Source organism: Leptopilina boulardi, unplaced genomic scaffold (assembly GCF_019393585.1).
Source record: "Leptopilina boulardi isolate dan_hultmark-lab unplaced genomic scaffold, ZJU_Lbou_2.1 LbouV2_341, whole genome shotgun sequence".
NCBI classification, from domain to species: Eukaryota; Metazoa; Arthropoda; class Insecta; order Hymenoptera; family Figitidae; genus Leptopilina; species Leptopilina boulardi.
The window spans coordinates 4,473,534-4,486,385 of NW_026137909.1; the positions used below are offsets into that span (position 1 = coordinate 4,473,534).

Genomic DNA, 12,852 nt, shown 5'->3' on the forward strand with positions numbered 1-12,852 from the left:
AAAAACAATTAACCAATTATAATAATATTATTATAGAAATAATATTATTATTCCTATAATTTATATTAAATTAATGTTTTTTTCAACAATATAATAAATATTAACAATAAGAAAAATAAAATAAATTTTTTTTGAAAATTATTTTCAAATTGAAAGATGGCGCGGAAATATTGTATACGAATCGATATCTCACTCATGCGCATTCACGTTCATCAATATTTCCCAACTTCTCAACAGTCAACATTCCACTCTTGGCCACTTTGGCAGTTCTTATGCCGAGTAAAGACTGATATATAGTGAATATTTATTAAAAAATAAAATTTAGGTGAGTGTTTCGTAAATATTAATAATTTCATTCATCTAGTCTTGATTTTATCTTCTCTTAATTGCCAACTTTCGGAAATTACGATACCTCACAAAAATCAAATAAGTTCATAATGTATATAATATTTTGTATCGGATGTTTACATTTTTTTTTTGTTCTTTTTATAAAATTTTGTTTTTTTCTAATTTAACACCATTATTGGAAATTGTTTATAAAAGTGATTATAAATATTAGTGAAAAAAAGAAGTCCTTAAAATTTCTAAAACTGTAATCATTATTTAATGTATTGTTGATAATAATAAGTTTTGTGATTAATAGATGGACATAACCTACAAATATGACGTGTCAACAATTAATGTTTTTATCTTTGAAACCTAATATTGAAAAAAAGAGAAAGTGATAAATTTATAAAAAATTAATTTGATTTTTATGTAATTTAGATTAAATTTGGTTTGAAAAAATTTTTTTTACATTGACAATAGAATTTAAAAAAAAAATTAAATCTTGAATTTGATATAATTGATGCACAACTTAACCTAAATTTTTTTTTATTTATATATGTATATTTACAAAAAAGCCAGGAATTTTTTTTTTGAATTCCAAAGTTCTTCAGATTTAAAACCCTTTTTTAAAAAAATAAATAAAATCCTTAAATATTAAAATAATTTTTTGAAGATTATCGAAATATGAAAAAAAAATTATGTTTAATTGAAGATGTTTTTTTTCAATTAAATATTTATAAAATGTATTTTTTAATGTTTTAATTAATTTGCTAATTTATCTGTAAATAATTAATATTTTTTTATAGTTCTTGAATTTTTTAAATTAAAATTTTTTTTACAATTTAATCTATTGTTATTTACGTTGTTGAAAAGTGACAATTTTTTTCTAAAATTATTTAGCGTCAAAATTTATTGTTTATTTTGATAAGAAGTAAAATTCAATCAATGGAAGGTAAAAAACAATAAAAACAAATTTATGTTATTTTGTCAAGTTGCAACGTTTCGATTGTTTGGTTTACCTTATTCTTCAGGCTAATTTATTTAACAAAATACCAAATTAATAAATACACAAAATTAAATATATAAAAATTAAAAAAAAAAAACACTAATTAATAATAATACCTGAATATTTAAAATAATATTACATTGCAACTAGTCAATATTAAAAATGATGATTAAAAATTATCGTTAAAAAATAAAATTATTACATGAATTAAATTTCTCATTTATCTTTATTGATTATTATTGGAATTTTAAAACCCGTTTTAAGGGTTATTACAGGCTTCACAGTGTTTCCCCTATTTTATGTTGAAACTCGAATATTATTTAATAAAAATCAAAATTTGAACCAAAATTTTACAAGCCTCGGATTTGAAATTTTTTTTCATCAAAAAATGTATTAAAATTTTTTTTTTAATTTAATTTAAATAAATTAAAAATTTTTTTAATTTAATGAGATCTCAATTTAATTTAAATAAATTAAAAATTTTTTTAATTTAATGTAAATAAATTAAAAATTTCAGTTTCTTTGAAAAATACGAATAAAATTAAATTTTTGTATATTTTACAAAACGGTTTAATAAAATAAAAAATTTCTTTGTATTTTTCAAGAAAAAAATTTGGTTTAGAAGTAATTTTCATTCTGTGAAAAATTAATTTTAAAATAAGTTTAAAAAATAAAAAGCGTTTATTTATTAGATGAATTTTATGAATTTTTTTTTTGAAATTTGACCTTAAAAATCTGTTAAAGTCCAGGAGTGGGATTACAAATAGCGACAGCGCTACGAAGATTTTGCTACTTAGCGATTCAAAGCAACATTCATTTTAAAAAATTTTTTAGTTATCGGGTGAATTAAAAAAATGGTATCATTTTGAGTGATTTAAGTTGGTACAATTGTTTTTCTGTGTATTTTTTTTTCTCATATTTGCTTTATTTTATAATTTAACAATTTTTTTTAGAATCAAGAATGTATCAAATTCATAAGGATTTCCCACGATGAAGAAATGAAGCAATTAAAAGAAATATCTAAAAGTCTGACAAATTTTTCAAGTGTAACACTTCAAATCTCAAAAGTAATAAAAATGGCAATTCTAGGCAACGATAATTATTAATATTATTATATTAACACTTTCATTTCTAAATAAAAACCTAAAATTTTTTATAATTAATACTTATAAACTAAATAAAACATAATAATAATCAAGAAAATAATTTAATTTTATCCATTAATAATAAAATATTTACTTTTCTTTTTTATATTAATAATTAAATATTTATTGCATTTATATTTATTATTTTTTGCATAGGATTAAAAGTTTCTATTAGACATTGTCTAAAATGGGGAAAAAAATTTAATTTAAAAAATTTTGAAGATATAACCTCGAAAATAGAATTTTTGTTCTCACGCAAGGGTTCACTAAAAAAATGTATACGGCTTTTTTTGTGAGTTAAAGAGTATTTCAAGAAATGAAAATTTAAATCAATTTAATTAAAAAATTATTAATTAATTTAATTTAAAAAATTTATCAATTTTTAAATTCAGGCTGGTAAAGAATATCCTAATTTTTAAATCTCATGCAATTATTATTTTTAATTCTTGCAATAAGATTAATTTTCTTAATTTTTATTTATTAAATTAAATTAAAAAAATTTCCTTTATAAATTATTTTAACATTAAACTAGATAATTTATTTTTTAAGTTGTTATTTATTAAATTAATAGGTTATTTACAATATTAAAGTATAATTTATTTCGTCACTAGTCAACGGTAATTTATTTTGGTCATGATTTGGAACAAATTTCACTAAAAATATGTAAGTTTTTATTTCTAAATAACGAAAAGCGCTACATAGCGACTAGAGCTATTAGTAATCCCACTGCTGGAATTTAAATTACAGATTTTTTTAATCTTTGAATTATTGTTTTCTTTAAAGTTTTGAAAATATTTAATAAAAAAGCAAAATTAATTCTGTGTACTTTGGAAGAAAAACTTACTTTCTTCAAAATGAATTATTTTCAAAGAAAAATTTTCTATATTTCAAAAGATCTAAAATGCTTTAAAAAAGATTAAATACTTTTCTAAGAGATTTATGAGGAGGTTTTTTTTTTAATAAAAAGAAGTTGAAAATCTTATTATATAAAAATATTAACTTTCCAAATGTTATTTTCAAAGGTGTTAAATGTTTTTTTTTTAATCTTGCAATTAAAAAATATGGATTTTACACTTGGACAAATTAAAGTGTTTTACAAATTAAAAAAAAATTGTTCAATGAGGTGGTCGTTGATATTTTCATTGTATATTTTATTTTATTAAATATAAACTTCCTCCGAAAATCAATTTAATTATTCAATATAAACACGTAAAAGCAAGTTATTAAATTTGGAATGCCGTAAAAATTTATAATCACTTGTTCAAATTAGTAGCTCTGAAAATCAAATAATCAAATTAACAGTTATCAAGAATTTAATATTTATTTTAAATAAAATTAATAATTTTTTTTATATATAAATAAAGAAATACATCCTGTGTGGAAAAAGCCACGATCTTGCCCTCAAGAGTTCGGGGCCCCCGGCGGGGGCCCATGAGGGCTGATCCATATGGCGAATCCATGAGGGGCACCGTAGCAAAATTAGCAAAATTTTCTAAGTCCAAAAATCAAATATTTTTTTATCACCAAAAAATTAATGTTTATAATGATTCAGAACAACGAAAAACGCGTTTTTAATAAAAATATATTTACACTTTTTTGAAAATAACACTCACACTTATGGCAAAATAGATGAGGGCCACCGTAGGGGCCCGCATGGATCGCCCTCATGATCGATTAGCAAAATTTTCTAAGTCCAAAATTCAAATATTTTTTCGTCAACAAAAAATGAATGTTTCCAATGATTCAAAACAACGAAAAACGCGTTTTTAATAAAAATATATTTACACTTTTTTTGAAAATTCACCTGAGATGATTCATGATAATAATCATAAAGCATATAATTAATTATATTTTATAAATTGCATTTGATTGGAAAATATAATTTAATATCTTAACTTTAACTAAATGATGTTAAGCACTTTTCTTTGTTAGGTATTTTTGAAGTTTAAATAGCATCAAGAAGTTAGCATTCGTTTTGAAGTAGCGTGCGTAGCGTAGTTGGTAAAGCGTTAGACTCATAGTCCGTAGGTCGTAGGTTCGATTCCCCCCATGCGTTAGATTTATTTATTTCTCAGGTTTGCGTTTAATCATTAATTCTATGTATGAATTAATTGAAAAATGAAAATATCCGTTAATAGTATGCATAAATTACATATTTTTTAATTTTTTAATTAATTAATTTATTATTACTTTTAATTATATCTGACAGTTAATTAATTAGAACGTTAATTAATAAATTCAATTTGAGTAAGAATTTAATTTAAAATTGAATAATTATTAAATAAATATGTTATTTATTCATAACTTAAGCTTATTTATTATTAATTAACTTTTATTATTAATATTATTGATTAAAAAACATTATGGCAAACTTGAGGGCAAGATGAGGGCAAACGTGAGGGCCCATAAGGGCGCCCGTAGGGGCACCCTCATGGATCGCCTATGCGGGCGCCCTCATCGATGAGCATGTCGTTTCCATGAGGGGCCCTTATGGATCATCCATATGCGGCCCTCATGGCATGAGGGCGATCCATAAGGGCCCCCACTGGGGGCCCACATCACTTTTCCACACGGGATTGCATAAAAATTATTTTTATATTTGCAGTTTTTTTTGGGACATAATAAACTTTAAAAAAAAACAAATAAAATCTATCGCTATTTTTATTTAAAAAAAACAACAATAAAAGAAATATTGTTTCAATAAATTGTTAAAAAATAAGTTTAGTCTGTTTAAAAAAATATATTAAATTTCAATTTTTTCCCTCTACAATTTTTTATTACAAAATAACAAAAATTAACAAATTTACAAACGGTTAAAATTCAAATGTTTTCAGAAAAATTCAAATAGAGAAAATTAAATTGAAATATAAATAAGAAATTAAAGTGTAATAAAAAAAAATTATTGTCGAAAAAATTTATTGAAATTAAATACAAAATATTTCGTAAAATTTATAACAGTGATTTAATTTTTAAAATTTACATTTTAGATTTTAAAAAATAATTGAATTTCATGAGATTTTAAACTAATTTTTTTTTAAATTTGAATTGAAATTTTGTTTTACAAATTTCTGCCAATATTTGAATTTGAAGATCATTTTTAGTGTAAAATTTTTTTTTTTTTAATTGAATTTTCAATAACCAGTTTTTAAAATTATTAAAAATAATTAACTCGGCAAAGTGTTTTAGAGAAACAAATTTATAAATAATTTAAATTTTGTAAAAGCTGCAATTAAGATTTTTAGAATTAATTGAATTTCAGGAAAATTTTAAATTGAAATTACTATATAGATTGTTTTCAAATTTTTAACAATAATTCATTTACAGAGAATTTTTAATTAAATTTTTTTTTCGAAATAATTATATTGTCAAAGAATTTTATATTAAAATTATTGAAAATTATTAATTTAATGAAGAATTTTGGTTAAAATTTTTTTTAATAATTCCAGGTTTCGAAGTGACACTTTTTTACTTTTTTGATAATTTTTTTCAACAAAGCTACTTTTTTTCTACTAATTCTGGCCAAAAGCCACTAAATGCTACTTTTTTTAAAAAATAATTTTAAAAATGACAGAATTCAAGAATTTTAAATTTTACTCAATAAAATGTTTAATTTAGCAAATTTTTTTTTGACAGAATTTTTATTTTACAAAATTTCTCTTTACCTAACTGTTTTTTTTTTAAAATAATTCTATAATTTAACCGAAATTCAGATAATAATTGAATTTTAGAGTATTTTGAATTGAAAAATGTTTTAAATAATTGAAATGCCAAATTTGAGAAATAATTGAATTTTTGAAGAGTTCGAGTTAAGATTTTTAGAAATAATTGAATTTTTAGAGATTTATAATTAAAATTGTTGTTTTAAAATACTAAATATTTTATATATAAGTTTCCGATTCCAAATTCTAGGATTTAAAAATTCGAATTACTTAAAATTCTACTGAATAAGAATTCTAATAAATTAAAAATAGGTTAAATTAGAATTCTTTTCAAGAAACAAATGGGTAAAGAGAAATTTTGTAAAATAAAAATTCTGTCAAATAAAAATTCGTTACTTTGAAAATTCCGTTGTGTAAAAATTCGTTTCAAAAAAAATTCTTCATTAAATTCTATTTCGTAAAATAAAAATTTATGTAAATAATCATTTTTATGTAATAATCATACACTCCTACCGTTGTGCCAAAAACAAAAAAGTTAATCGAAATTTAACAATAGATAGTTTTTTTTTAAATAATCAGGAGAAAAATGATATTAATTTTATTCCTTAGAATTTTTCTTTTAATTTTTTTAGATAAGAAAATATTTACACTTTAACGTTAAACTTAAAAAACTAATTTTACTTCATTTTAAAGATGACACTTTTTTTGATACTTTTTTTCAATTTTAGGGATACTTTAAAAAAAAAAATGATACTTTTTCATACTTTTCTTTGTTTTTTATTACGCTTCGAAGCCTGTAATTCGAATTTCTAATTGATAGAATTTTCATTTGTCCGAAATTGCAAATGGCCGAACAAACAATCGACAAAAAGATTTCGGAGGGATTTTTAAAATTAACCAATAAAAAATTATTCATAAAATTGTGATTGGTTGATTTTCAAAATCGCGCCAAAATCCATTGTTTGTTCGGCCCACGGTGCGCCAGAAGCTGGTTTAAATAAAAATGAATTGGCACTTAAAAAATTTTTTTGATTATGATTCTTAGATGAATAACAAACATTTCTCAATAGTTTTTAAAATCAGTTTACGTGCCCGATTTAAATAAAATTGAGTTTTTATATAAAAACAGTGTTTTATGGGGAATCAGAATTTATTTAATCTAATAAATACTGTAATAAATTATAAAATAATTACTTATTTTCAATTTTACATATAAATAATTATATTGCTGTAGTGTTTGTGTCCAATTTTAAAAAATTAAATTATAATGTTAAAAGAACGATTTTAAGAGTGACAAAATTTATTTAAGAGTGGCGAATGGTCTCTGAAATTTTTTGGCAAGAAGAGACCTTTAATTATCGCTCTATAAAAACGGCACTAAACATGAAAATGATAAACATTGATTTTAATATATACTTTCTTCTCGAAAGACGGACACTTTTTACAAAAGCAGCTAGAGATCCTTATCTTATATAAATTTCCTAAATCCTAAAGATTATACGAATCCATACAAAAACACGATTGCAAAACGAAAAGTAATATAATGAGGGGTTCATTACCTTCTGCCGCCGTCAGATGGCAGCAGCATGCAGGGCGCACAAAATTTGCAATTTCGGAAAATTGAAAATTCTAACAATTAGAAATTCTGTTAAATGATTTTTCGGTTAAGTAAAAATTCTGTAGTACGAAAAATCGGTTAATATGGAAATTATATGAAATAATAATTCGAACAAATGAAAATTCATCTGAAAGAATAAAATGAAAATTCTATGCAATAAAATTCTACCCAATAAAAATTTTTTAAAATGCCTATTAAACACATCAAATTTCATCCCTCTAGGTCAAAATTTTGATGGAAAGAAGGTGGAAAGATAAAAACATTTTTTTTTTTCTCGACTTCTTTTTTTTCAACCTCTCCCTTTAACACAACCCTCTATAAACGTTTCTATTTTTCGCTTAAAACTATTTCAAAAAAAAAAAAAAAATTGTAATATTTATTTTTAGATTTCCAAAAAAGGTCGGGATGTCGACCTCGGCGATTTATATTCTCGATGTTAAGGGCAAAGTCTTAATATCGAGAAATTATCGTGGTGACATTGAAACAGGTGTAATTGATAAATTTATGCCCCTTGTGATGGAACGCGAGGAAGAAGGAAATTTAACACCAATAATACAAACATCCGAATGCACTTATTCTTACATTAAATATAATAATCTCTATTTAGTTTCAACAACACGAAAAAATGCCAACATATCACTTATCTTTGTTTTTCTTCATAAAGTTGTACAAGTGATGAGTGAATATTTCAAGGAACTCGAAGAGGAAAGCATTAGGGATAACTTTGTCGTTATCTATGAACTTCTCGATGAGTTACTTGACTTTGGTTATCCACAGACAACCGATAGTAAGATTCTTCAGGAGTACATCACACAAGAGGGACACAAACTTGAGATTCAACCTCGCATTCCCATGGCAGTGACAAATGCCGTTTCATGGCGTTCCGAAGGTATCAAGTACCGCAAGAATGAAGTATTTCTCGATGTCATTGAATCGGTGAATCTATTAGCTAATGCAAATGGTAATGTTTTAAGTTCAGAAATTGTTGGTGCAATTAAAATGCGTGTTTATTTATCGGGTATGCCTGAATTGCGTTTGGGATTGAATGATAAAGTTCTTTTTGAATCGACAGGTAGAGGTAAATCAAAATCAGTTGAACTTGAAGATGTGAAATTTCATCAATGTGTACGTTTATCACGATTTGAAAATGATAGAACAATTTCATTTATTCCACCTGATGGTGAATTTGAATTAATGTCATATCGTTTAAATACACATGTGAAACCATTGATTTGGATTGAATCGGTTATTGAACGTCATGCTCATAGTCGTGTTGAGTATATGATTAAGGCGCGATCACAATTTAAGAGACGATCAACCGCAAATAATGTGGAGATTGTTATTCCTGTGCCAAATGATGCGGATTCACCGAAATTCAAGACAACAATTGGTAGCGTTAAATATTCACCTGAACAGAGTGCAATTACTTGGTCGATTAAATCGTTTCCAGGTGGTAAAGAATATTTAATGAGGGCACATTTTGGATTACCATCGGTTGTTGGCGAAGATGCTGAAGGAAAACCACCGATTCAGGTGAAATTTGAAATTCCTTATTTTACAACGTCGGGAATACAAGTTAGATATTTGAAAATTATTGAAAAAAGTGGATATCAAGCGTTACCATGGGTTAGATATATTACACAAAATGGTGATTATCAATTGAGAACGAATTAAAAAGAAAAAAATCTCAAGGCTACTAGATTCCTTTTTTCTGATTTCAAAAAAATTTTCCTGTCTTCTAAAAAAAATGTTTCCTTAATTTACAATATCTTTTATCTAAACCAATTTTATTTTTGAACAATTTTCTTTCCCTTTTTCATTTTTGGGGTAAAAATAAAGTTTGCTACAACGAAAATTTTTTATAAAAAAGTTTGCAAAGAAGCAGTTTTTTTTGGATCCTTATAAAAATTTTTTCGAATTCGTTGTAGCAAAAGGTACTTTATTTCTACCACAAAATAAAGGGTTTAAAAAAGCAAAAAAAAATGTTCGCAGTTACTAAAAATGAGTTTAAAAAAATTTTCATTTCGAAAATTTTTGATGGAAACATTCTGAAACTGCAAATTCAGTATTATATAATTCTAAATCAATTTCACTGTTTTTTTTTTAGTAATGAAAAAATTACTATTCTGACAATTAAAGGCGATTTAAAAAAAAATTCTTCTGAAAGTAACAGTGAAATTTTTTTCTCAAGATTCTCAAGAATAAAAAAATTATTTTCGGAAAATGAATGTAAAAAAAAATATATATATATATATATATATATATATATATATATATATATATATATATATATATATATATATATAATTACAAAATGTAATTCAAATGTGATTATTTTCTTCAAGGAAATAAAATAAACTTTTTCTATATATATATATATTTATATATAAAAATTTAAGAATGAAGGGAATGTTTATACACTTGAGGCCGTAATGCAATTCAAATTTAAAATTCGAATGCAGTCTCTTTAAAATTGTGCGCGAAGAAATATTTATCTATATGGGATGAACTCGATTTCAACTAAATATTTATATTATTTGCAATGTCTCTCAAGTTCTATACCTATTTTTACGAGCATTTTGTTTTATTTTTTTATTTTTTTATTTTATTTTTTTTTTTTGTTTTCGAACTGATGAATTTTTCAAAGTCAGTTGTTAAATGGAGTGAGCTACTATAGTGTTTATGTATGTGCATTTTTTAAACATTCCATTTGGACAAAATTTATTGTATTGTGACTTCTTTTTTTTCGAAATTGAATTTTTTTTTGTAATTAAATTGATAAGGAAATTAATATTGCGTGTATATATATATGTTTTATAATTATAAAATAAAAAAAAAAAATTCCCAAGCGAACAACTTTGTATTTACTTTTTAAATTAGAAACCAAATTGTTAAAAAGAAAAATTATTTCGAATTTCTATATTGTTGTCAAATTATTACTATTGTAATTATGAAATTAATTATTATTTAATTCATTAACTATTTTATTATTATTATTATATTAATAGTCATAGTAATTATTACTTTTATAATATTAATTATTATTGTACTTAACCATGTATAAAATTCAGAGAGTATTAAATTTTTTAAAGTAAAATGAAAATTGAAAAGTAAAAGCAATTTTTATCTTTTATTCATTAGCGGAATCTTTTCTTTTTTTTTGATTTCAGGTGATCCTGTCTCGACTTATTCGCAGTAAAAAAAAATTTACTCGAGGAATAATTTTTTATAACTACGATAATTATTTTCAGTATTTTTTTTATAAAAAAAAAAATTCAAATGATATAATAAATATGAACAATTTTTTAAATTAATATATTCAATCAAATTTTCAACAAAAAAAAAAATTGAGATAAATTTTGTAACTTTCTTTTTATAGAATTATGAAACGAAATTTATACTTAATTTTTTGTCACTGACAACATTAAAAAAAATTTATAAAAAGCTTTCATGAAGGAGAAATTTTGAGAAATTGAATCTTCTCCAAGCCAGAACATTATTTTAAATGAGTATAGTTTTTTAAATAATAAAAAAACTTTTAAAATAATGTAATGGCTAGAACAAGATTCAGTTTCTCAAAGAAGACCTTTTCTGAAATATTTTTGTATTTTTTTTTCAATTTTAGACGTATTTTAGTTGATTTTTTTTCAAAAAAAAAAGGTAATTCTCAAAGAACTTTTTTAAAATTATTTAAAAAAAATAATTTTAAAGCAGCTAGAGAATCTAAAAATTTTAATTCAAATTTTTACTTTTAAAAATTGTCTTATTTCTTATTTCCATTGAAATTTTTTTCATCAGGATCAGGGAAAAAGTCAAAATTCTATCTGAAAATCAGGGAAAAAACAAAATCAAATTTTTTGCCCTTGTGTGACTTAACCAAAGATATCAACTTGCATTAAAATAAATATATTATTATTAATATAAAAAATGATTCTTCGAAAAAATTTCCGTGTCCCTATAATTTTTTAAAAGGTTTTTGGACTCATGAATATATATTCCAAAAAACGCATATTTATTCAAATTTTTAGTGTTATAGAAAAATATTTAATTCATGCAAACGAATTTTTAATTTTTGAAGAATTAATTCAAGAGTGGGAAAAAATTACATTTTATTTATTTTTTTTTTTTCACCAAAAAGAAAAATTTGATTTTTAGAAAAATTGAAGGTATAACGTGGTTTATAACATATATTTTTTAATCTCGTAAAAGTTATTTGATGTATTTTCACTTAAAGCATCATATCGGTGAATGGAAGGCAACCAACCGTGTTGAAGGAAATAAAACTTGCACAACTTTTTAAACGTTCAATTTATTTTAAATAAAACTTTTCAGAAAACTTATTTATACTTTCCTGAATAACTTTACGCATAAAGTTTCAGCTTATTCGAAATGCACTCAACTTACGAAGCACAAGATATCAATGTACGATTTATGCTAAATCGCCTTTACTTTATTCTTTACTTTTCATCGTTTTTAAAAGAGAGAGAGGGAGAGAGAGAGAGAGAGTTAATTTTTCATAAATCTGGAAAATAAATTTATATACTTTAAAGTTATTTTTATAACGAATAGTAAGCACTAAATTTATTAAAATTTTTATGTTTCGTTGAATAAAACTTAAATTTAGAAATTATATTAAACTATTAATTTTTTTTTAATTTTTCATTTTAATATCTTTAAATAATTTACGATTTTCAAAATAATTAATTATTTTTATATTGTTTAAATTAATTCGTGAAAATAGCTTGAGAATAAAAATTCATTTCTAAGTTTAATAACGTGGCACAGGTTCTCTTCAGTGAGGGAAGTGCAAAAGTATACTTGCTTCATTAAACTTGTTTTATTTGCCCGCAGAAAATTTATGTAAAGCGAATATTAATTATAAAGCTTTCAGTGTCGCTAAATTAAAAACCAAAGTTATCAGAAGTTACAATTTCTTTTAGTTTTTCCATATTTTTTAAATAAATAATTAATAACAATAATTAAATAAAATATTTTTTAATATATTTGACAATATAATGAAATTTAATTAATTTTTATAACATTCTATTTGAATGCAATAATACAAAATATTTAATAATAAAATTCGAAATGTAAAAG

General features: G+C 22.9%; 2 protein-coding genes across 2 annotated transcripts in view; one reads left to right on the top strand and one right to left on the bottom strand.

The window, feature by feature from the left end:
• Positions 1-12,852, bottom strand: part of LOC127285745 (neuroligin-4, X-linked-like) — a 261,683-nt gene that overhangs the window by 61,244 nt on the left and 187,587 nt on the right. The gene's annotated exons all lie outside the window — the stretch shown is intronic.
• On the top strand, positions 232-10,001 carry LOC127285760 (AP-1 complex subunit mu-1). The gene is made up of 2 exons (XM_051311936.1): positions 232-325; positions 8,142-10,001. The coding sequence occupies exon 2, from the start codon at positions 8,161-8,163 to the stop codon at positions 9,427-9,429; it is 1,269 nt and encodes a 422-aa protein (XP_051167893.1). The 5' UTR covers positions 232-325; positions 8,142-8,160; the 3' UTR covers positions 9,430-10,001.